The 26838-nt window shown below is 42.2% G+C and overlaps 1 protein-coding gene across 1 annotated transcript; it reads right to left on the minus strand.

Annotated features, from left to right (window-relative positions):
* Positions 1 to 15401: 15401 nt before the first annotated feature.
* avpr1aa (arginine vasopressin receptor 1Aa) lies at positions 15402 to 19058 on the minus strand. Its single transcript, XM_080842235.1, has 2 exons — positions 18004 to 19058; positions 15402 to 17406 (listed from the first exon to the last, which is right to left on the minus strand). Exons 1-2 carry the CDS (start codon positions 18872 to 18874, stop codon positions 17108 to 17110), a joined length of 1170 nt encoding a protein of 389 aa, XP_080698361.1. The 5' UTR covers positions 18875 to 19058; the 3' UTR covers positions 15402 to 17107.
* Between the last annotated feature and the right edge of the window lie 7780 nt (positions 19059 to 26838).

The following is a 26838-nucleotide window of genomic DNA, read 5'->3' on the forward strand; positions in this document are numbered from 1 at the left end:
CCTGCTGTATATTCAGGTGTTCTCCTTATTCCGAATGTACCCTCCACTCCAAATTGGCACAGCGTTCCATCCACATGTGAGGACTAGACAGGCACTCCTCACAGTTACAGTTTCATATAGTCCCAAGTGAACACGGAAATAAACTCTTGGTGAGCGTAGTCATGTGACAGTCCTGTTGTGGGATTTAGTCGCATAGCCACCGATGATCAGCTTAATGTTGTGAATGGTGAGCCAGTCGTCACCCGGGATTGCGCTTTCCTGACTACTGGACCGAATCGAGACAATTCCCAAAGCCTTATCTGATAGCATTATCTGAGCGAAAATTAGAGGTTTCGGTGTCGGTTGCTTCCATATGGAAACTCCTGATTGGGATTGCAGCATAGGACTGAGGCTAATATTGACAGCTTCTTCTTGTGTGCCTGGGGCAGTGTCAACAAAGTGTAGCAAGCTAGCCAGGAAGAATGTGCAGCGAGGGAGAAATCTCCGGTTTAATGTAGTTTCTGTGGCCCATAACCCGAACGTCCTCAGTGTCCCTTTGTTAACGAACGCACAAGAAAACGCATAGAGATTACGGAGGACTACAGGAAAATCTATTCTGTATCGCCCAAACAGTAACAATGGACAAATCCGCTAACACAGGGGGGCTAACCAAGGCATTTCAACATGACACACGGACTGAAAACTACACTGCTAATATGACTTCCGCCTAAAATGAGAGAATGTGCAAGAATTAAGTCTAACTAGGAAAATAAAAACAGAATTGATATATAAAAAGACAGACCTTTGGGGCAATTAATTGATCAGATTGGTATTGTTTCCATTGCTTTTGGAATATTTCATTCAGTCCTTTATTTAACTTTGTAGGCAAATCATTTTGTGGTCAAATGATGGGGTCAATAAAGTGGTCAACTGATGCAACATTTTTGCACTACCTCAGGAAGGGATCCTGAGTCCATATACCAAGTTTGGTGACATCAAAAAGTTGCTGAGATATAATCTTTCTGTCAGCATCATGAATTGCAAAACAAAGACAATGGAGGGATCTACAGATAAATTACCTGCAATATCTGCTGTATCATATTTGATACACACATTTTAAACAAGATTTTTCAAGTATGAAATATAATTATACACTCTAAAAAATGCTAGGCTGTTTTTGCAACCCAAATGCTGAGTTGAGGCTGGGTCATTTTGTTTTGGGTCATTTCGTTGGGATATTTAAACTCATTCTGGGTTGTTTTCTGTAGCCCAGCCACTGGGTTCGAGGTTGAGGACAGTGCCCCCTCCTGTCCTCTACCAGATGCCACACAATTTACCTAGCGGCTGGATAACTTTAACTCAGTGGTTTCATAATTTGAGCTGTAACAAGTTAAAAAAAACAGTTGTTATTCTTCAATTCTGTCTATTTTGTTTGATTTACAGGTCTAACATTACATCAAAACCAGATGGAACAGTGGGATTATCCCACATGATGGAAAGTATCCTAACAGTTGCTGGGTGACTTTGTTTTGAATTTGTCTAGGTTAAAATAGCAATGTTAAGTTGTTTCAAGTACAGTAATATAGTAATATGAAATAATATAGAAATGTTATTCTTACAGTAACTTTGAAAAAAATTGCCAAAGATTCCCCTGCCAAATATATAACGTCAGCCATTTTGAATATAGCATTCAAAGGCCCACTGTCACAACCAGATGGTAGTTCCGCACATCGTGCATGCTCAAACACAAACGGTTTACAGCAGAAGGCTCAACATCAACATATAGGGCTTGTTTTAACGCATAATGTGGGTTTATTTAATGTTATATTGAATAATGTTGTAAACGGTTTACATCATAAGACTCAACGTTAACATATGAGGGTTGTCTTCACGCATAATGTGGGTATATTTAATGAAATATTTAATTATGTTGTAAACGGTTTACAGCATAAGGCTCAACATCAACATATGAGGGTTGTCTTCACGCATAATGTGGGTATATTTAATGAAATATTTAATTATGTTGTAAACGGTTTACAGCATAAGGCTCAACATCAACATATGAGGGTTGTCTTCACGCATAATGTGGGTATATTTAATGTAATATTTAATTATGTTGTGAACGGTTTACAGCTTAAGGCTCAACGTCAACATATTGTGGCTGTCTTCACGCATTATGTGGGTAAATTTAATATTATATTTAATTATGCAGGCGACAGTGTCGCAAAGTGACGCATGCGCGATGTGCGGGACTACCATCGGGTAGCGATTGATCGGGTAGTGCGCATGCGCGGCTACCATCCGGTAGAGGACTACCATCCGCTTGTGACACCCACTATTGCATACAGTGCACGGATAATCCACCAGAGGGCAAAAGCTATAGTATATCAGATTTCATACAACAGGTTTTTCCTCATGATGACATAGACTTCTCAAAAACACATGTAGTAAATATGATACAAGTGGAGTTATAGGATTAAGTTAAACAAACTTTCCATAGGTAGGGTAAACATAAGACTGTTATTTTTGACTATTATGTGACAAAAGTGTTCTTAAGATGCCATGTTTCGTCGATCTATGAAGACACAGTGAATACTAGTTTTAAATTAATGTGCTAATGACAAACACTTACCTTTCCCACATGTTGACTCCCATATATTTCAGACCATACCAATATTTGAAGCAATAAACCAAGGTTATTAACTGAAACAGCACTAAATAGCAAAGATTCCTAGGTTTCCAAAAATGTATTTTCTATCCTTTATGATTATGTCGGCTGTACACTAAGGGTGTGAAACATTAACACAATATGACCAGTTGTGCACATACAAGACAGGGGTATATATTATAATACATTTAAATATAGCTACAAGCGTCTGTCATTAGGCTCCACGCACAATATGCAAACTGCCCCAAGGAGTGAAGGATTGAATGATTTTGTTAATGTTCCATAAGGAATTCAAAATTAATTTTGAAGATAGACCATGTCAGAGGAACAGGGGAAAACATTTTGTAACTTTATGTAGCATCTTAGATGATTTGTTTCAAATTGGGTAAATAGCTTCTACATGCGATTTAAAATTAACAGTGGTTATTAACTGTCTAAGGTCTATATCCCTCGTCAAAAAAATGGTTAAGCTCCGCGAGTTTTCGTCTTAGAGACATAAAAAGAACAACCATGGAAACATTGAACCCTTTTCTTTTATAATATATACAGTTCAAAATTTTAAAATAAATAAGCACTTTGTCAGGGAATATAACTGATGTGTTGCACTTTCTAGTATCTGAGTGGGGTTTCTGCTGCTAAGGACCCACCCATTAGCAAATTAAAGCTATTCATATGATAAGGGGATGGTGATTCAGTGATCTCCATTGGGTCATGGTGTGGCAAGATTCACTCCGGGGGTTTTGGGCCACAAAGACATTCTAGGGCCATTAGGATATGGCCTTTGTCTTTGCGAGAGGTGTCACAGGTTTGTTCACACCAACTCATCAATATGCATTTGTAGGGGCACAGATTTAGGAATGGCAGAGGACACTCTGAAATTATAAATATGTGGCAGTGAAACAAGACATACTTTCTGAATGCTAAACTAACATGTGTTTAGCCAACACCTATGTTTACAAGGCTCAGAAATAAAAAGTCTTGTGAATAAATATTTACAATGTGTTTGTGTACAAAGTCTGAGCACCTCTGAAACAAGGTTTTTCCAAGGGTATGTTTACATTTGATTTAAATTAAACTTTTTTTTACTACATTCCTTTTACTTACATGATATTATTGCTGAGGTCTTCTAGAATAGAATCATATATTCCATTTGTGCATCAATGTTTTTAGTTAAGCAAAATGTACAAAAACATCAAGGCATGTCAGACAACTTAGAAAAGTCTTAAAGGCCTTGGACCTTAGAGTGTTAAGTGTCACGGTGGCTCAGGTGCTTGCACTGCCGCCTCACAGCAAGAAGGTCCTGGGTTCGATTTCCACATGGGGTGCTGTTGGTCCTGGAGGGTAGGTTCTGCTCAGGCGGGCTATCTCCAAGGCCTTTGGAGTTTGCATGTTCTCCCCGTGTTCACAAGGGGTTTCCTCCACTAAGAACCCCAACAGAAAAACATGCAGAAGAACTGAAATCCGTCCTTGACCAAGTACCAATCAGTCATGTCAGGCTACAATAACGCCAAGTTTCCAAGTTAAGTATATGATATCGTTGACCTTACATCACGGGGGGGGGGGGGACCACACACAGACCACACTATCTGCCGTGATTGCTCTTTCTCTCGCTCTCACTCTCGCTCTCTCTGCCACACTCACACACACACCACAAAAACTAAATATTTTATATATTTATGATTTTTTTTTATTCTGACAATTTGTGGTTTACTTCATCCTTACATGTTAACTTCCGTGTGAGCTCATCTGTTTTCCCAATACACATTGCCAAACAGGCCTATATGTCACATCCACTAGACTGCACTACGCAATGTACAATTAAGATAACTACTCACACACATTCTCTAGCCACATAAGCAACGCATAGTCAACCCAGCTCATATTTAAAAACAAATCCCTGCAAAAACAAACAATCAAACTGAACTGGCAATTCAGCATATCCTGACTTAATTTAAGCGTGTGTGTGTGTGTGTGTGTTTTTGACATTCCCTTTATGTTTATTTTGTTTTTCCTGTCTGGATAGGTCAATATGCTGCATGAATTTAGAAATGTTTGTATGTTGAGTCTCCAGGTTAATCCAGGAGGATTGGCAGAAGGTTCATGATGCACAAAACAGGTCCACACTGATTACAAGTGACATCTCTTGGCTAATACTTGGATGTTGAACTTTTGAAATACTCCTGGACTCCACACCTGATTTAACAGCTGCTGAGTTCTTGTCAAGTTGTTTTGAGAATGTGATCCCGTCTGCTGTCACTGAAGGGAAGCGAGGTTAAAATCAGATTTCCACAGGAGACCTCTGAAGAAGGCTGATACTGTGAGGCACCATAGTACACCATTCTACGACTCTAAACTTACCTAAAAACTAGTCAGTCTTTTTCTCTGGCTAGGCATTACTGTTGAGAGTACACTAAGCAAACAAACTGCAGAAGACCGACAGTCTAAGACAGTTCATAAACATGTTTTGTTAGAAGCAATTTATTCGAAAATAACTTTCAGTTGTTTCAAGCCTTGAACCCGTAACTTGAGACTGCAGACACTGCAAATGGTACATGACTGGTTCTGATTACGGATCCATGCTGCATGACAAAGCTGATTAAAATCAGCTCCTCTTTCAACAAGAGGCCAGAAATACAGGCAGTTGATTATAAATATCACAATTAATTTGAAAGGGATTATGGCGGTTTGATGAATCAGCCACATATTTCCTTCCAGATGTTTAGAACCAAGGGCACAATCTCATCAGTCTGGGACTTTTTGAAGTTTTTAATGTCAATATGCATTTGTTTGTTCTGTCCTTGTTCTCTAAAGTTTGTCTTTCCTCATAAAGAAAATATTTGTCAGGATTGTGTGTGAAGTTAGATACTGCCTTTAGAGGCTCTGGTCATTTGTTGTCCCAGACAAGCTTACAAATTCTTTGGCACCACCCTCTCCTGTTTGGTTGGCAACTGATGTTGTGTTGTCTGGGGCTGTGCCGTCATGTCTTTAATGGGCCTGAGCAGACTACAAATACCTTGTGATCACTGCCAGCCAGAGTAAGCACTGGTAAATCTCTCTTGTCTTCCTTTTGTACCACAGTCAGCATAGTGTCAGCTCACTCTCTCACAATTTCTCTTTCTCTCTTTTCCTCTCTCTCTCTCTCTTTCCCTCCTCTCTCTCTTGGTCCCTGAACTCCAACTTTTTTACGTAAGCGATTGAGAAAGCCTGTCAGGGAGGTAAGCTGAGTCACTGGGACCATCAGGGTCGTGTGGAGTTCGCCCTTGAGAGCTTGACATATTTACAGATGCAGTCCAAGATTCGGTTTCGTTATCGCACAGGTTGTTGATTAAAAGTTAAAAAGCCAATCAAGTTACACCCCTGGCTTCCGTGCTCCTGAATTACTGTGTTGAATGGCTTGGATTGTTTATGGCTCGGCCTGGGAAACACTATGTGTGTTTTCCATTTACAGAGCCAGGACTGTGTATGAACACTGGAGTTTTTTGAACAGTGAACAGACAGCTAGAGGACCATGAGGAGCAGTTTGCTGAATTTGATTAAAAAAAAGTGTATGGGATTACAATCCTGCACCTTTAATGCTGCCACAACATCTGTTACAGCTAGGATAGAGTCCCCTGTGGACAGGGGCATGGAGTGTGTGGAGTCAACGTAGACCTCTGCTCAACTATACTGTCCTCATCACAACAAGCACGCAGATAGGAACCATAGACAGATAGAGGTGCTGTTGGGAATTGATGATCCTGTCCCTTCAGTCCTTCCCCGAATGAAAGGGATTATGGGCACTCGTTCAAGGTGGACTGAGTGTACGTCCATGCCAGGAAGTGGATGAGGTCAGAGCTTACTTCAGCTTTGCGTGCTTAGTGGCTCACGCGTATATCATGATGGTGGTCAGCAGTCACTGATTCAGTCTGAAGATTTCTTATGAACTTTCAGAGGCTGTAAAAGAGTTAAGAAAAACGTCAAAATGAAAAGGCCTCTAATTCATATTGATTCATTAAAAATAAAGTGGTTTCCAGTCCAGAGCTTGCCCAAATGGCTCACTGTTTCCTCACAACCATTTTCTCTCAGCGGGTGTCCCAACCAACTAATACACTATACACTATATAATTAAGCAGTTATCTGAGCAACTTAACAGAAGTACAGATACAGGAATAATTAAGGACTTGCAGTCCACTGCAGTTTATGGACTTTGCACCAATAAGCAAATGATGACTTCTGTTTTTCCTGGGCTTCTTCTAACCTCACCTGTGACCAGACTATATTTTCCTGGGCTTCTTCTAACCTCACCTGTGACCAGACTATATTTCACTCTTCAGGGGAGCCAAACATGAGTGCATTTCAATGTATTAGCAGTTTTTGGTTCCTGTGTCTCTGGTTCTTGCTAGTTCAGTTCAGCTTTGCATTGACATACACCTATGTTTTTTTTTTTTGGACCTTATCATATCTGAGGTGTTGGTATGCAAAAGTATGTGACGTTATGGCATGTGTTGACGAAATGTGTTCCCTCACCCTGTCCATGTGCTGCGTATGGAGTCTCTACCCCGTCAAGTTTGCTATCAGTAAGGGAGGAAATGTGTAATGCTCCTGTCTGAAATCGCTCCAGCAACAGCTACTGCCTCTCATCAAGGGATGTCTGTTAATTGTGAAATCCAAATGGCCTTTGCCCAGGATAAGTGCCTAGGAGGGCAGGATATACATACAGAGATATATAGGATATACATACAGCGTTATACATTTGCAGGATATACAGTACATACAGCATTATACATTTGCAGGATATACATGCAGAGATAAACATTTGCAGGATATACATACAGAGTTTGATACTACAGTTCAACAGTGAAATGCTATCAATGGTATGTTTGCTTTATTATACAGATGTATAAAATGTATAATCCTAAAAAAAAAAGCTACATTGTCAGATGAAACATTTTCTTTATGACCCATTTCAATACATCTAAACAGTTCAGGGACAGGTTTGTGTCCTTGAGTGCACTGAAGGGTCAACTAGAGTGAGGAGGGGGTCCAGGCACTCGGCTCTGTAAAGCGCCTTGAGACAATTTTAATGTTTTGGCGCTATATAAATAAAATTGAAATGAATTGAATGGATAACAGACCATTTTATTTTGGATGTAGAAATGATTGTACTTTATTGATTCATTCTCTTGTGTTTGACCCTCAGATGTGAAGTGGATGGCCAATTTGTCACGTTTCTAGGAGTGCAGTGACAGCTTTGCTTGAGATAGATTGTGTTTTTTGAGGGTGTTTCAGGGTAGAGTTGACTGGAGGGCCCAAATTCATAAGAGAAATGTTGGCTTCAAGAGTACACACTATCTCTACCTGAGCGAGAGCAGAGCGTCCTCTCTTAAGAGTGTGTTTCACATCCAAAAACACTCTTAACGGCAGCTGTGATGGGAGTCTGTTCTGAAAACAAGCCATGCTTGTGTGTGTTGATGGAGAGATTTATCGCCACAACATGCGCAGATTCCACTGACATCTGCTACTTTGCGATTCTAAGCTTAGGATGTTCTGCCGCCGACTTCGGGGATTTGCCCATGGAACCGTTTATTATTTTTATTGCCTTTTGGCTACAACACCCCCCAACCAGCGTGGAAAAAGGAAACTTGGAACACTTGCTCTTCTGAGAAGATGTTATTCTGTCCTGCGATGGAAGAAGGAAGGTAGCGATGTGACAGCAGTAAACATGGCATTGATAACAGTATGTTGATTTATGCGTTTTCTGAATCTAACTTCTTTTGCGTCTAGTTGTAGAAACACGGTCATTATAAGATCTGTATCTTTTAATTTCTCACTTGATCCATGGCCTTGTATTGCCTTATGTGGAGACTGAGGAGACTCAACTCGTGAGACAAGACATGCCATGCTTGTTTTGAGCTCACTGCAGTGCATTGAGAGCAGCTTAGTCTGCCAGAGGGGGGCAGTGCATGCCTGAGTCTCATCCTGTGAATGTGTTGCCATCACGACTGAAGAAGGTGCTGTATGCCCCCTCTAGCCATGTTATTAAGAGCGAAGAATTCTCTGCAGTGGCTCCCACCCATTTTGATTGAAACGCAGCCTCATAAATCATGAATTTTTATTATTTTTAATCCTCCTGGACCAACACCGCTGGGCAAATTTTTAATTGGAATTGCAAGAGGAGGCGAATGTTTCGGTGCAGATGGTCATCGATTGCCCTGTCCCTTGTGACTTGGACGAGATGCTCTTCTCTCAGTGAGTTGCACGCACTCGTAAGGCTGGAGGCCTTAAAAATAACTACTCTCATAAACACACCAAATAACCGAGACCAGTGATGTCACCACAGGGGTCCCTGGCCGGGGCTTTCACACAGTAAACCCTTGATTGATTCCAGATTAGGAGACCTCAATTCACCCGAAGGCCTGAGAGTCCAGACAGTTGTCCGCCATAGAACAAGGATGAGGGTCAGGGTGCAGCCTAGCGGGGACGCCACAAAGAGGCTGACATTTTTAGGATGAAACATCGCACAAAATGTCAGATGGGGTTTCCTTCATAACACAAGTTGTCACTGATACTTTCACTCTGCACGTTGCATCAGTTTGCAATATTCTCATGATGAAGATTAACGATGCTGTGGAAAGGAATTATTTCCTGATGTTTTTGCACATGTGTCTGGTGACTGCAATTAGATGAGATAATATTCTAAGTGTCTACCCCGGGAGAGGAACTATTAATTGTTTTTAAAGTATGGATCCTTTGAAGGTTCAGCAAACATCCAGAGCTGTGACATTTCGGCAATTTCACACACGAAAGCAAATGTCAGGGGAGATAAGCAAAGATGAGGCCTTAGAACTTCACACAATACCAGAAGGCCATTTTATGTAAACATCAGAGGTATTGCCTCATGTGTCTTTTGAAGTCTGTGATGGGTTGGTGCTCTCATCAGGGGCACCTTGACCGCTCTTTCCTCATGGTTTCCTCATGACAAGGACAAGGCCATGGTTACACGCCCCTGCGAGTTAACTTATAACACGGGTAGATGAAAATAAGCATTCTGAGAGTGAGTCACGGGGTGTGCTTTAATCAGCGATAAAGTAACTGTACGACCTGTTTACATTTACCTGAGCGTTCCATATCAGTGCGCAAAAAATCAAACAAAGTTGGCGGAGTGTCGGGAGCCTGTTAGTGGTTGACAGTGTCCCATTGCGGTCGGGCCTAACAACACCCTCGAACAAGTACATTATTGACGATACAGTACTGACTCTCGAACCTTATTGCTTAAATAAGCATACTCCCGACAGGGCTGGGCAAAAAAAATGCATTTACATCTGCAGCTAGTGAAACAAACTGTACCAATGTTGTACCTTAGTCTTCCTGTTATGGATGAAAACAAAATAAAACTTTAATGTTAGGTGTCTATGCTAAGTTGCCGTTGTGCATGCACTAAGGGGGTTCAGGCTCTGGGCTCTGTTAAGCGCCGAGAGGCAATTGTATTGTTATGGCGCTATACAAATAAAATTGAATTGAATTGAATTGAATTGAATTAAGGTCATCTCTTTCAAAATCTGTATTTGTGGTCCCACTCCACAACACATTCTACACTTAAATTCCACATGTCGGTGTTAAAGGTTGCGTGAAAAATGAGTACACCACGACAGTTTGTTGAACATGTCTTTCAGGTGTCCCTTAAACCTGTCCTGAGCACTGCTGTTTAGAGTCCCTTGTGTTGGACACAGCTGTGGTAGTGTGGTAGTGTGCAATACCTGTCAGTTCTTTAATCAAGATTGATCATCAAGTACTCATTAAGTTATGAATCATGTGGGGTAAATGTCATGAATAAGCCATACACCTTCCACTGAGGGGGGGGAGAGAATATTCTATGTGCCATACATTAGCTTTTGATTGCAACCTTTTCTCAGTCTATCAAAGCTTCCCCTTCTTAACCTCTCATTACTCAATGATGCGAGGTTCATTCGAGATGGATGTCATCATTACTTATGCAGATGCATCTTGCGGTGGCATCTTCACCCGCCCCTCAGCTTACTGATGGTAAGGCTGTCAAAGTGCTAATGAGGACATTTTGTTTATAAATTGCATGCTTTTCGCACCTTGCTGTACATGTGCTCGTTAGCGTGTTGGGAATGATTTGCTTGTCATTAACTAAGACGAGCTCAGGTTAGTCGGGGCAACAACAGGATGCTAATGAGGTTGTTTTTTTGGCTTAACGATAACGAGAGGCAATGACCTTCCTGCAATGTTCAGATTTAAGAATGAATCTATTTGTTGTAGTGTAACTCCAATCTTGTGCGATCCTTTTGAACTTGCCTGTGACTGACCTGTAATAGTTTTCTGAGCTTGCAACGAATAATACTCATGAGTGAAAGGTTTTGACCCAAACACACATTTCTATTCAGGACTGTACTACCCAGAGTCTCCTCTTGAATACCTAAGTGATTACCAGTACCTGGCACAGACATTAAAGCAAAGCATCTGCAGATTTATATGTCAGCAGCAAATCAATATCTGTTTCCATCCTCAATTTCCTCTCAGCTGCTTGTTCTGACCTTTTTGGATAAGGAGTGGAGGTTGTAGATTGCACTCATGTGTGCGAAGGACACCGGACCCTGGAGACTCAGTTTAACCCCTGCTGCTGCTATTAATGTGATCCCAAATCTCTCAGTTTTTGAACCATGACGACATCCAGTCCACAGGCTCCTGGGAATGTGAGTGTACTTTTGGAGGAGATGAAAGGTTTATTTCTTTCAAAAATACTTAAGGGAGAGCTTTGGGATTCTCTGTCATTTCATTGGAGCCGGCCATGCTCATCGGGTCTTGCATTATCACCAGCGCACAGATGTTTTCTCTCTCTCGCTGTCTCTTTCTCTCCCTCTCCTGGTTATTTACTTCTAGTAGAAGTCAGTCTGGTTCAGATGATAAGTACAGGGTGCAATGTGGTGAGACAGTTACATTTGTTTACTGCATGCCATGTCAGTTATGTGTTTATCATTAAGATGGAGCCCTGCTAAGCATGCCTGCTACTGCAGAGGGCTTCGTTCCCAGTAATAGATGAGCTCACAGAGAGAACGCAGCATGCAGTTCTGAGAACCTCAGATGACTTATGAGCTGTGACCGAATATCTCTGAGCTCAGAGTGACTGGAGCGCTTGCCTTTGACATCCATTACCCACGAGAGCTTAAAAAATCAGTGGCAAGATCTTTCGCCTGTGGAATCTCCCAAGTCCATTCCAAACCTTCCTTCCAGTGGATCCTTGCTCAGATTTCCCCCCCCCCTCTCTCTCTCTCTCTCCGGCCTTCTCTGGAAACACTGGCAGGTCCCTCGGAGCCTTACTGGCAAATGCACGTTTTTCTCGCATGACGGGCGTTATGTTGTCGTAAAGAGTGCGGGAGAACAATAACAGGGGAAGAGGAAGTGTGTTGTTTTGGGATGGAAGTGCTCACGTCGCTAGACCGTTTAGGCTGCAGAAGGCGCTTTCATCGTCAGCGAGCCTTGGGTGGGGTTGCATCCCTACTAATAAAGGACGCTGCCTTCCCCTTGCCATGTTGAACACAGACCAATTTGTCTGTTTATGAAGAAGAAGAAAATAACTCTAGTGCAAGTGACAATCAACCATGTCTTTATGTTCCTTCAGGGTTTTACGAGACCTGGGAGACTTGGACTTCAAAAGACTCAAAGATCTGTCTATTAGTATCAGTCCTAAATCACAGGGTCATTTTTGTTGAAACCATGAATCAGTCAAATGCTTATTAAACTCAGAGAGCAATAATGTGAGTGTCTCCAGCAACGAAACCATGCAGTGGGAAACTTGGGAGCTGGGAGCGAGTGAACTGTGTTCTCATGCACTGCCTACTGTAATTAGGGTTGTTCATCCTGCTTCAGATTAAGACTCAGGAAACAGTCAATTTTGTAACCATTTGCTGAAATATAAGCATTGCCACTCACATAGTCATGGGCTCCCTAATGACTGCATTACCCTGCTGCGTCTAACTGTGAGAATGCTTTGTGGCCATATTGGGTTATCAGTCAGAATTTTGGCATATTATTATAATAATGTATGATAACACTATAATTCACAGCCCTGTTGACAGCAACAGTCATTGTGAGGTGCTCACACAAATTAAAATGTATTACACTATTTGTTGGAATACTAATAGTCTATAATGGCAGAGGCTGATGTCAATTGCTTATTTTGCAATTAAAACATTTGCTTATTTCTTTTCTCTCTCTCTCTCTCTCTCTCTCTCTATCTATCTTTCTCTCTCACTGTCTGTCTTTCTCTATGTATCTATCTATTTATCTATCTAACTAAGAAGCATGTGTAATTGCACACTTCAGTGGAAAGAAACACAGGGTCGGCCAATATCTTCAAAAGTATGTATTTGCCATGAGCAGTGTGCAAGCAGTAATATCTGCAATATGTCTGCAGCAATGCGAGGAAAGTTAGACAGCTGTGAAAGTGAGACAGCTGTGAAAATAATTCTCCTCCTCAGGCATCATCCCCCTTTATTAAAAAGACAGCTGCTGTATATGATTCCCACAGCTCCTGTGCACTTGACCTACAGATAGATCTCCTTACTAACCATCCATTAACACACATCTTTACATTTCTTCACATGTCCTGAATCTTAACAAATCAATTTACAGGGGAAATGGGCTTCTGCTATGGCATATGATTTCATGATCAGAATGTGTAGTATTTTCCATGTGACCCACTTTCTGCTGTTTGACTTGATGAGGGAATTAATCTGACAGTAATTTTGCTGCTATGCGCATACCTCAGGAACAAAGGCATGAATATAATCACCAAGGTTTCTGAGACTTTGTTTGAGAGGTGTTCTTGTCAGAGCTAGAATGCATGCTGTATACAATACCTTTGGTCCTTGTACCTTACAGCTAAGTCAGAGGAAACACCAGAGCCAATTTGAAACGCTCGTCCTTTTCTTCTGATATCAAAGGCATTGCAGTTCGTTTGATTACAGACACTGAGAAAAAACACCTGGCGCTACTTCACAGGGACTTGAAAGACCAACATCACAAATTCAAGATGGGGTCTTTTTTCATTTTTAAAACATAAGATTTCTCTTGTGATTAACAATAAATCTTTGAAATCTAAAAAAAAACATTTTATACTTTGAGGACAGAAGGGTTTGAAATACTTCACATGAGTTTGAAACGTATAACCCAGGCCATTGGTCACTAGACAATGACAATGTTTGATACGGCTTTATAGAAAACATTCGTTTGTTTCTGCAGCTATTTCCAGACATAATGTAGTCTGTCATAATGTTTTAAGTATAAAAAGTCTTTATGGGCTTCTTTTTTGCGTTTATCAATGACCTTGCAGAGCAGTAAGTGCTTCTTTTTTTCCACCATGAGCCCTCTACTATTGTGAGAGATTCAGTAAACCCTGCTGCTCTGTTGTGTGTGTGTGTGTGTGTGTGTGTGTGTGTGTGTGTGTGTGTGTGTGTGTGTGTGTGTGTGTGTGTGTGTGTGTGTGTGTGTGTGTGTGTGTGTGTGTGTGTGAGTGTGTGTGCGTGTGTGTGTGTGTGCGTGTGTGTGTGTGTGTGTGTCTGTGTGTGTGTGTGTGTGTGTGTGTGTGTGTGTGTGTGTCTGTGTGTGTCTGTGTGTGTGTGTGTGTGTGTGTGTGTGTGTGTGTGTGTGTGTGTGTGTTAGCCAGCCAGCCAGCCAGCCAGCCAGCCAGCCAGAGACATATGTGGGAGTCGGGGCCCGGAGGTTGAGAGCGCTGCAGTGATCTGATACGGCTGGTCCAGTGCTCATTCAACTCCATTATTCCCAATCACTGGGAATCACCCCCCTCCTCACACACACAAACACACATGCACCCCTCCTGCCCTTTCCTTCCCAGTCCCCCACTACACACACACACACACACACACACACACACACACACACACACACACACACACACACACACACACCCTCTCCACTTCCATACTAGACGTGAGACGGGCCCCCTCTTGTCAGGTTGGTCTGGAATGCATTAGAGGGTCATTTCTGGACCGGGCAGCGTGGAGGCCACTGTGATGAATGCTGCTCCGCTGGCCCAGTATGGGGGGGGTCCCTCCTCTTAGGGCCCCAAGCCACAGCTGTAGTTCTTCCCTTGGCCTGGCCTTGCCTATGGCTGGGCTCTGTTATGGTAAGCTGAGGATAAGGAGTTGGTTAATTCAGGGTAAGTGAAGCTCATCTTCAGAGCCAAGGAGAGGTTGTGGTTCTTGGAAGGCACTGCCTGACTGTTGGCAGTCTCTCTCTCTCTCGCTCGCTCTCTCTCTCTCTTACCATTGAACTGTCTCATTCTCATTCTTTGTGCCATTAGCGCAATTTTCCTTCAGCGTCTCCATCCAGTCACTTTTAAGTGTGCCTTGCGTACATCTCATGGAGGTATTCGACCTGATTATTAATGACTTCAAAGGATTCGAAGTCTCACCTCAGGTGTCTGCCAGCAGTGAAAAGCCACTTACTTTGGGCATTTTACCACATTTACAGCAATGAACACAATTTACTGAGCACTTACTGTCATTGCCATTATTCAGCCCATGTTAACGCTAATTTGAGGATATTCTTACTCTTCTGCTGCTTCAAGGACAGGTGGAAGTGCATCTTAAGGTCGATGTTAACACATCTCACATTTTTGCAAAGACCTCAAAGAGTTCAGTGTGGCCAAAGTGAGTGTGGAAGAAGAGACCAGATACATGGCAGTCGTAGCTTAGCATTCTTTTATATTAAGCTATCCTCCCTTGGCACTGTGTACAAGCAGAACAGCATAAAAGTCACATAACATCACCAAAAAGGAATTATGTGTTACATACAGGTAACATAATTTGTGTTATTTGACATTTAAAACCCTCTGTACAATTTCTTTATATAGCCTACAACAAGCATTATCTATGCTGAGGGCAATGATTTCAGAAATGAGGAAAAATGTTTATAAATCCTGGAAATAATGCATAATCACTGTGGCTAAGCTGGACGGAAAGAGACTCCTTGGTAACTAACGCTCCCTATAGATTGAGTCAGTCGGGAGGATTCTAGAGGTGTTGCGAAAGAATCCTGACAAAGGAAGTGGCCCCACATAATTTGGGTTCATGTCCTCTAAGTCGTAGGACTGCAAGTGCCAAACAAGCTTCCTTTACGTTGTTCACGTGAAAAGTGTTTACCCCTTTCCTTTGCAATATAACTGAAGACCAGATTTGACCAAAGTGAGACATTGTGTTGTGTAGTCCCTTTTAATGCTTAGCCACCAGTTCCTGTCCTCCTACACGTTTGCCACCACCCCAACAGCCTCAGATCTAAACTCTCTGAAACCTTTGTGTCATTGAAGCTGTTGCCTTTGTACTGAGTTAACGACAAGAGATTACTTTTCTATATACATGACATGCACTGTGTTGCGTCTTTTGAAATACAATATCGCAGACATTTTGCTTTTAACATTTACATTCTGAAGTACAAAGCAGCGTGAGTGAGGAGTCGATTGAGGTGATTTCTGAGTAGAACATACAAAATGCACACGCACACAGACACACAGACACACAGACACACAGACACACAGACACAAACACACACACACACACACACATATACAATGCCAGCACAATTGTGAAACCTTGTACATATTTTCAGCATGTGAGTGGAGCAATACCCTTCCATCTCAAGCACAAGCACAAGCACAGGCACATGCACAAGCACCAGCACACACACACACACACACACACACACACGCACACACGCACACATACACACACACACACACACACACACACGCACGCAAACACACACGCACAGACACACACACACGCATACACACGCACACACAAAGACACACACACACACGCATAGTTGCACGCATGTTTACATTCACGTGGAGCACATATGGAATGTCACAAGTCTATATACAGTGATGGATAGATCCACTGAGTGCTTTCGCAACCTCCTTAGACTGTCTTGTTTCGTGAACAGTGAATTCCTGGCTGATAACCTCATCCCGAGAGCTATCAAATCTATGAAAACTATACTGCAATCAGGGCTGGTATTTTACAGTTGGCTGGTCACTTTTTAGTCTTGCACGGACCAGCCATGTCTCCTTTGGTAATCCCCTCTTGATTTGCTCTAACCCGCCTGGTGAGGCATGTGCCGCTTCAACATCAATAATATCACAGACTGTCACACTTGGCATTTGTGTAGCAGACTGACAGATCGAGGGTAAACGTAGATAAGCAAAGTCTGGAAAAAAATCTGATTTTTTTTTGGCCCTCGATCAAGACTGGCAAGATTGGCTCAGACTTGTCCCCACCACATTCCAAACACTTTATCTGTCAGACAGGACATGCCCCAAATGTTTTGTCTAATGCCCTTTTTTTTTACAGACATGTCTATGGCAAGATCACATTCAGTGTGTGGTACCTGTGTCCACCATTTTAAAAGTTAATAAATATGGAAAATTGATGCAGGGCATCAGGACTGCAGATCCAAAGGAATTGACCTGTCTGACTTCGGCGAGTTATCCAGATCTTTCCATGTCCCTGAGCTGCATGTGGGGCTTCTGTTAGTCATTCTAGTCAAGAGTGTGGTTCTCCTGATACTGCTTTCAGAGTCCTCTTTCTTGAACTTTTGGTGTATTTTGAGGCAACATGGAAAACAATATGCAAAGTCCTGTAGAAGATGACCACTGAAGATCATATATATCCAAGGGTTACAGCAGCTGTTCAGACTGGCCAGCAGTGCAGAGATAGAGAGGGCGGTGTTCTCAGAATCTGTTATGAAAAAAGAGAGGGAGGGGAGAACATTTAGAGGGGCTTAGAATGGTAATTGCGATTTCCTGTCATTTTAATGTTTATTGCCAGCCTTTAAAACAGTGTAGTAAATAAGTCTAATTTATGCAATTGCGATTTCCTGTCATTTTAATGTTTATTGTCAGCCTTTAAAACAGTGTGGTAAATAAGTCTAATTTATGCAAGTTAAAGTTGTTGTTGTAGGTGAGCTCGGAACCTTAAAATGGCTGAAAGCCTGAAAATTACCTTCTGTTTAAATTATGTTTCTATTTCTAAAAACAAAGCAGAGGGCAGATAAGGAGGAAACCCTGCTTTGAGCCTCAACACACCACAGAACAAGTCATTCCATTTCTTTACAAGAAATGATATATTTCGAATTTCAGAAATTAGGAAATTGCAATCTGAAGTCAGTGTCACAGTGTACTGTTTTAACGTGATATGGACAAACTGGCCAAAGGCAAAAGGCAACTTTTGGCGACAAAAATAAGTCTCTGTGAAATAAAACTAGTACGAAGATGTATGGAACAAATGTAATAACTTTTCCTCAAAAAATATAAAAATATAAATGAAAATACATACCGTCCCAAAGGAAGTTTTTATCCCACACCGACCACATCTGGACCGTGAAAAATGGTGCCCAACACACAATATATGCCACAACAATAACCAAAGTCATTTTGACCGTCCTCAATTTAGCTCGGGATATAGTGGTGATACTGCTAACAGAGTTCTTGCCAATTAAACCCTTTTTATGAGTGCTGTCCGACGTAGTTTTTTTCGTTTTGTATTTAATGTTTTTCCAAATACTGTGACAGATGAATCCGTAACAGACCATCAGAATAGAAACCGGGATTAAAAAGATCCCCACTGTGATCCAGGTGATGTAAGTCTTCACCCCCCACGGCTCGATGAAGTGTGCCCAGCAATCGTACACGTCGGACCCGTTTTTGATTTCACTCAGGGAGAAGATGAAGTACTGGGGCGTGCTGAGCAGCAGGCTGCCGATCCAAGTGCCGATGATCATAATGTAAGACCTGCGAGTAGGTTGCTGAAGAGTCTTCAGCGGGTGACAGATAGCGATATAGCGGTCTACGGTCATCATCACCATCATGTAAGTTGAAGCAAACATGCCCACCACCTGTAAATGCTTTACAAGCCTGCACAGAAAATCTGGTCCACTAAATCGGAAAGTAATTTCCCAGAACAGCTGTGGCAAAACCTGGAAAAAAGCAACTACTAGGTCAGCTAAGCTCAGGTGCTTGATGAAAAGGTGCATCCTAGACGTTTTTTTCTTGGTATTGTGCATAGCTACAAGAACACTAATGTTACCAATGACGGCCACGACAAAAGTAATGCTCAAAACTGTAATTTCAATTTTAGCGACTTCTTCATTTCTTCCGTAAGGATCGCTCTCATTTTTAAAAAGAGACGTGTTGACCGTTGGTTCCATTTTGAAAGTGTTTTGTTGTCGGCAGACCTTGTCGTTGATTATGATGCCCTTTGGTGGAAGGTGAATACAAATCCTCTCAAGTTAAAAGCATTTGCGTAAAAACGCATGGCAAAATGTCTCCAGTGCGCTCCGTGACTCCAGGTGTAGTGAGGCGCAGAGGCTGCGTCTCTCGCACCAACGCTCTCAAGACTCGGACAGCGTCAACCGGCCCTCCACAGTGCACACTGGGTGCGCTTTCAGTCGCCTGGTATTTTAAACTGGAGTCATATTCCAGCAACCATGCGCACTGTGTCATGAGCCAAACCCACCGATGTTTACTCCAGCGACCAGTCATATAGCGCATATATGGCCACTGCCCTCTTGTCCTGACAAAAGTGTACTACCCACCCATTCTCCAGCATAATATTTTGAATGTAAGGAAAACATTGAGTGTCACTCTGTGCCCGACATAGGAAGCCTATGCAGTCTGGGGTTCAAGATTAAGATTCTGAGTTTGACAGCATAATCAATCCTGTGCAAAGCCAAGAGAGGGCCCAGAAGTTTAGCTGAATAGCCTTTGACCATATCTACAAGTAGAGAGAATTATACACTTCCCTAGAAATTGATTGAGAATACTATTAAGATGTGGGTGATTTGAAAGGATGTAATATTATCCCCACTCCAAGTACTGCCTTATTTCCAAGATGTAGTCTTTATACCTAAAGATACATTTACATAACCATTTAATTTCAGTTTTTCATTAACATGTTCTTTGCAAAAATAATTATACTAGATACATTATTAAAAATGAATGTCCACGCTTTCAAATTTCATAGTCCAACATTACATTTTCATTTATTTCAGTTATTCCGATTCAAAGTTCAGCCATTCAAAATATTTTTTGTACTGTAGCGAGCTGCCCCAAAAGAATGCAGACTGACAAAGATACCCCCCCTGCGCCACACACCACACCACCCCCAATTAGCGCCATTTATTGGCCAAAGAACACACGGCTGAAGGACAAGGAGGTAAGCCTTACACTCCGACTGACAAAGGCAGTGGACAAGATAGTGGACAGACACGCTGACTACACAGGATCCCACACACAGGATCTGCATAGCACACACACCCCCTTAATACACACGAATATTAACACAAGCAAGGAGACACAAATGTGTTCCAAAGCCGGAACATTAAGCCCATGTGATGGACCGAGGCGGCCTACCGACGTTTTGGGGAGTTCCTGTCCCCCATATAGATGAGCCAGAGTGGATGACCCCCCCCCCCCCCCCCACCTCTCAGCCGTGCAGGAAGCACCTCCATGGACGCAGAGCTCAGTGTCCTAGCAACACCCCGGCCAGTAGAAGAGGGACCGGAGCCGATGAAGCGTCTTGCCAATTCTAGAATGGCCCGCCCCCACTGACCCTGGACCCCAGAGTGGCCGGGGTCCTGACTCTGCTCTCATCAAAACAGCTGGGGGTCGATGATTTCCCATCCACTGCCATCGCTGGCTGACGCTGATGCTGCTGGAGTCCGGAGACCGCTGTCGTCACTGACAGCTAAACAGGCACCATCATCATTCGTGGAGATGGTCCACAGAGCCACCACACTTGGTGCAGCAGCTCCTCTTGGCCTGCTGTGGCTTTGATGTTGGCAGCAGTGGCGATGTGGAGACCCCTGGGCTGTGGGTAGCACAGCTGTAGCTCCCCTGCAGAGGCAGCTTGAAGGCTTGGACGGTGAGCTGAGGTACTGGATCAATGAAGCACCAGGGGCTCAGTAGCTGGTTTGTTGGCCCTCAGGTCCATATGTTTTTCACCGACCTGACTAGAGTGCCACAGTCTCCATGCCAAGGGTGATGGCTGCCCAGAGGGTGAGCAGGTAGAGGCGTTAACGAGTCCTGGCTGCCGGTGGGCCTGAACTCGTGTACCAGCTCCTGGTCTCACAGTGGCTTCCTCCCTCTCATGCCGGCCTTTTCTCTTGCCACTGTCGACAGCAGCAGGGTGTCGGTTGGTGGCCATGATGCTGAGAGTGGGCTGGCAGTGCCCGGGGGGATGCCAGGTTGCTCCAGGGCCAGGGACCAGTAGGGTAGACCATTGGACTGGCAGTTCAGATACAGTCCTTTAGTTTGACTCAGACAGCCAACCAACATGTATCAACCTAGGAGGGGATCTCTTACATGACTAAAACACTTGACAGTAGACACTACGCTGGCTACCCGGGATCCACCACACAGGCATCGGTATAGCACACGGACCCTAAATGACAACAAAAATACATGTTGATACCAACACAAACAGGAAAACACAAATGCATTACAAAACTAGAACACACAGGATTTTGGGAACTACACACACACGCAGGGAAGCTTGCTAATCCTCTTGCACACTACAGCACAGTTCTTAAGTTGTTTATATTAAGGACAGTCCGCTTCAGGAAGAGGCATTTACCATTCTTGTTTGTGAGAGTTAGCAGAGCGCTCTGGCAGGAGAGAGAAAAAGTCCCCTGGCTGAGGTCTTTCATGGGTTGTGTAATAGGAAGAGGACATTCCATTGAGTTCACCTAAATCCAATTTCTTTTGATGAATCCGCTCCCTGGTGTTTTAGGGTGCACACCACACACCTGACACCCCCTCTTGAAATGTGGTGAAATGAGAGTTACAACATATTTATCCAGTGAGATAAAAAAAAGTTTTGTGTAAGTGTTGCGCTGTTAAGTTTTGATTCTGTGCAGCTGTGAGGTCTGAGTCTAGGCATGCAAAGATTCTGGAAGAATTGCTGCATTTTGGGTGATGGTATGTCACTACATTGTACAGTACAAAGAACAATATGTGGAAGTCAGGCAGCCCCGATTAGAGATAAGATAAACACAATGCAAACAGCCTATTCAGCGTGATAGCCTTGAGTTGCCTCTAACCTGTTATTCAACGGCAGTTTTTTAGCACTCTTACTTTATCACCAATTTTAGCATTCAAATCAACAGCAACAGAAGCACCTCTTATCAAAAGGACAGAATACCAAGTCTTTGTTGACAATATGACGGAAGACTGGATTTAAGTTCAGATTTCATGTTTCACCCATAGGGTGTTCGTCAGTAGCACAAGGCTGATTGTACATCTTGGTGTTATTTACTAATAACCTGGTATGGTTACCCATGTGTGTTTGTTTGCTGATCATTATCTAAAAATGCCAAGCCATTATCCAGCCTCTCTGTCAATCAATTATCAGGCACATTAAACTGTATGTATACAATTAGAAAAAGTCAGCAATTCATAACAAGTGCACTTTATGTTTTTCATTTCGTGATCATTACCTTTTTGGGAAAATATCTGGTATGATAAATAAGAGATTTGACCAACATTTCTCACTGCAACAACAAACCACATGACTTCCATTAGGAGTTTGGATTGGAGCCTCCAGCATTTCAGCAAGAACATCGGTTATTGATCTCTGACACCCTGACACATCTACAGACAAAACGACCTGGTGGAAAGCCTGTTCAGAGTGGAGCTCAATTTATTATTTGTAAAAAATAAATAAAAAAATAAAAACACATGTGAAGTGCAGGAAGACGTATTCCACTCTTTTCTCCAGCTGCACTCCCAGTCAGAGTCATATCTAATATGTCAAACACTTTTGAGGTACAGCTTGATATTGCACAGATCTACTGACTGAAAAACATCAGATGAAGGGAATATTTTTATTGAACTCCACGCGTTGGAAATAAGATGAATTCCTAGGGAAAGAGCTACAGGGCACTGGTTTTTCCGAGAGATGATGCCAGTGTAATTAAATAGTTAAAAAAAAAAACGTTTCTTCAGTGATATGAAGATCCGATGTCCTCTCTGTCTAAATTCCCAAGATCACTTTAAATGCTAAACCATCTTCTCTCCCCTGTGTTTAGAGCTGGAACCCTCTGCTAATCTGTGGCTGTCAGCATCTGTGCAGCACCAAACCATGTTTGCCTTATTCTAGTCTTTATGAGTCCCCACTGGCATGGGAAGCAGACTGCATCCTGTCTCAGCTCATCACTGAACCCACCATTGATAAAATTTCAAACTCCACTGAGTTTTGAAAAAAAGCGTATAAAGGGTCCCTATACTGTAGAATAATTCCTATAGTTGAACTCTGTGCATTTTGTTTAGGAGGCATGCAGTGTAACTTTTACAACAGTGTAACTTTTACAAAAGTGACTGGCGTATGAAGTCTCTTAGGAGCTCAGTTATAGCACAAAATGATAGCCCTATCATATCAAAATGACGCTTGTCTCAACTTTGTGTGCGCCCACACACTATTCCCTACAGTTTACCAACAATCTGCAGTCTCAGAATCACCAGATGTAACCTTAAACCCATGTTTACAAGAACAACCAAAATTCGGCGGGAACTGACCAGAGTGATTTCAGCTTGAGTTGCTGAAAAGACGTTGAAGTGGAGTTGTTTACGTGACATTTTGCTAGTGTCAGAGTGAATCATTCTTCTCAGTGGAGCCACAATACACTGTAGAGCAAATGGAATGGAGGACTACACATCCTTATTGGGAAATGAGGGGAGAATTGGTGCAGACAATAGCCCTTTCAAGCTGTGGTGTGTGTGTGTGTGTGTGTGTGTGTGTGTTGTGTGTGTGTGTGTGTGTGTGTGTGTGTGTGTGTGTGTGTGTGTGTGTGTGTGTGTGTGTGTGTGTGTGTGTGTGTGTGTGTGTGTGTGTGTGTGTGTGTGTGTGTGTGTGTGTTCCTTTACCTCATCCCTAGTGGCCACATCTCTGTTTTCAGCAATAGCAGAAAGTGTCTTTGCCCTGGGCACAGTGTTCTGTGGGCTGACACTGGTGATCCTTCTTCACCGTCTCTCCCTTCTTTTTTCTTTTCTTCAGTACGCTTCATTACTGATGGAAGCTCCCGCACAGAGCCTGCCTGCGCAGTGTCAGTCATGTAAGCAATGTGTCTGGGAAGAGAAAATGCTCACGCTGAGGAGAAATTTGTTCCAGAACATTTCTGTGATTAAAGCCCTGTTTAAATGTGTGGATGTTCTTTACATAATGGCCTACCTATTTCATAAGTCTTGAACGGGTGGTTTCATAAGTCTTGAACGGGTAAAAATAAGTATGTCATTTGCTTCTCAACCTTAAGCCAGTAGGCCTATAAGGATTTTTTTTTTAACTGTGGAATATAGCTACAAAAAGTCAACATAATTAGTTTTTGGGGTGTATGGGACTGAAAGATGGCCAGACCAGCTAGCCACCAGTGACACCAGTGACTGACCACATAGAAAATATTAATTTCTGAATATGGGATATCCTGGACTTCTGACCTTGCTGCCCAGTAGACAGTGCTGATTAAATATAATATGGAGATAAAGCTGGATGATATGCTCTGGGCTTAAAGCCTTTTGGTCCAAAAGTAGTGAGTTTACTAACAAAAATGCATACAAAAACCTTAGAAACACCACTAACAGCCCAGTTGGCACTAATTAATTGCTACTAACATGCTAATAGATATAGATATATATGTATGCAACAAATATGCTTACATGATAAATGTACATCTATGACAGAACTGCAACCTCATGGTATAGGGAAGCCTGGCTCACGGTGTCACAGACTATGGTGGATCCCAGTCAGTGCAGTGAAGAGTTGTGCATGTAGCTTAGGTTTGTGTCTTTCTGATGAAGATACACCTTGGATTTACTGACAGTGATTAATCCTTGCGGAAGAAAGGCAAAAACACAAAAGCACCAAGTTCAAGTTCAATTTAAGACCAGCCTCAAATGAGCCGTGCACCGATTTTCAAAATTAAATACACATACATGGCGTTTTTTATATCCATTGTGTACATACATACATAGATTATCACTTTGACACTCTCTGACGCATGGTTCTTGTGTATAATAGATTAGTGCCTGGGAAACCTGAGCCCATTCAGCTGTATGAAACCATGCCATATAGAATGTATTTGACAGGTAAACAGATCGTTATGACCCTAACGCAAATATTCATGTGGGCTAAGGGCATGTAGGCTACACACCCTCTGCTTTTTTCATAAGAGGGGGAACGAACTATATAATTCAGACAGGCTTATGTTCTTTAATCCCTGATTGCGGCCTTCCCCCAGTTAAAAACAACAACACATTGGATTTTTGCAAGTGTCAATTATGTTTATGTTTTTTTGCATTCAGAGTGGGGAAGTGGGATCTGATCACATGTGGTCACTATACATGTGTGCGTGCCTTGTGATATGTTTGCACTTACATAATGTGGTCCCCACCCCCCACCCCCTCCATTCTCCTTTTGTGAGGCATTGTGTTACCTCCTGGTACGAAATGCGCCGTATAAATAAAGTTTCATTTGATTAGACACATTCTAATGCCAAGTGTGAACTGATTCACTTAGAGCTGCCCACTTGCGATCGGACCAACCAGGACACATGGCCAGCATGTGCGGCAGGTGTGTTTATCTTTCATTTCAAATGGCTATATACCATCAACATGATTTAGAAGATGATATCAAAAGTGGTTTCTTATTAAAAAAAAACATACCTCAAACAAACCTCACCGCAAGTTGTTGCATAGTGTTAAACTGGTGGGGTTTTGCAAGTATAACTTTCAAAAAGTGTGTCTTGAGTTAAATTCACATTAAATCTTAATGGCACCAGAGAGAGTTTCTGGTCTCTCACACAGTGAGTAAAGATCCAGCTGTTTTACATCATGTGGAGTGCTGTTTATCAATGAAGACTTGAGACCTCAGTACGTCTCTCAGTATTGATGAGTATTAATGAGAATGATATCAAATTATTGTATCACAGCAAGGAGGAAATGACAGAAGAATCTTTGGAATTGCAGGGGAGGGAGAAGATTACAAGAACCACCCACTAGTTGTAAATGATAAAAATAATATTTCAGAAAGTTTCAGGAAATTGATTTACTGTTACTTTATTTGTGTGTTAAACTTGGCGGAGCAATGAGTAGCAAATCAAGAAGCCAGCACTACCCCCAATGTGCTCGGATATTATTTTGCAAAGCTCATCAGTTTCTCCGGGATTCTGTATCCTTGTTTCCTTCCCACAGTTCTTTTGTTTAGGGATACGGCTGTCTGTGTTATAATTAAAGCACTCCAGACATGTGTAAATAGTAACCACCCCACCCAAACACATACAAACTCATAATTCTCCTTATTATCAATAAGGGGAATAGTTATAAATAACAGTTTTAAATAACAAATCAGTGCATGTATGTATTCAGTTATATGTAGCTTTACAGGGTAATATGGCAGTTGTGCAATTGCACAGTATTTAGCAAAATATTCTACCATTACAATGGGCCATAATTTGAAATAGAAATGATTCACTACTCATTAACAGTCCTCAGATATGCCCCATTACCTGAGGGCAGGTTAAACAGCTACCGTCATAATGACAGGGCATTTTATTGAAATTTGACTAAATGACGGACTCTTGAGAAGGAGATAAAACAAGGAAATTCAATTTAAGTTTTTACGAGTTTGCGCCAATCTCCAGCAGACCGTATGCACACAGACGGTGATCGGCAAAAGCAATAAGTGGAGACTTATGTAAGTTTTATGCGCGTCGATATGTGTGCTTTAGGTTCTGTCCGAGTGCCCTAGAGGAAGCTTAACAAACAGGGACTGCAGTTTTATAGGCAGATAACATATACACCTGTAGGGCTAGGGCTTATGTAACCCGTTATCATGTACTTTTATGAAAACCTGACAGCACAGACTTATTGAAGTTGTCAGTCTACCTCTGTATATCTAAGATTTCCAAATGCCATGGCTCCAGCTAAGTGGGAGATACTGTTTTTGTGTGCACTGTTGTATAACTATAGCCATGACAGGCAGCTGATGTGGACAGTGGGTATCAATTATTGCACAGACCAATGCGTTTTCAGTCATCCAGGCAGGATGTTCTAGCATTTATCTATCTCTGTAGTCTCTCGTCAGCAGTGTTTTATGGGTGTGTGAACATTTTGATTAAATTGC

The sequence above is a fragment of the Sprattus sprattus genome (genome assembly GCF_963457725.1).
Source record: "Sprattus sprattus genome assembly, chromosome: 7".
Taxonomy (NCBI): Eukaryota; Metazoa; Chordata; class Actinopteri; order Clupeiformes; family Clupeidae; genus Sprattus; species Sprattus sprattus.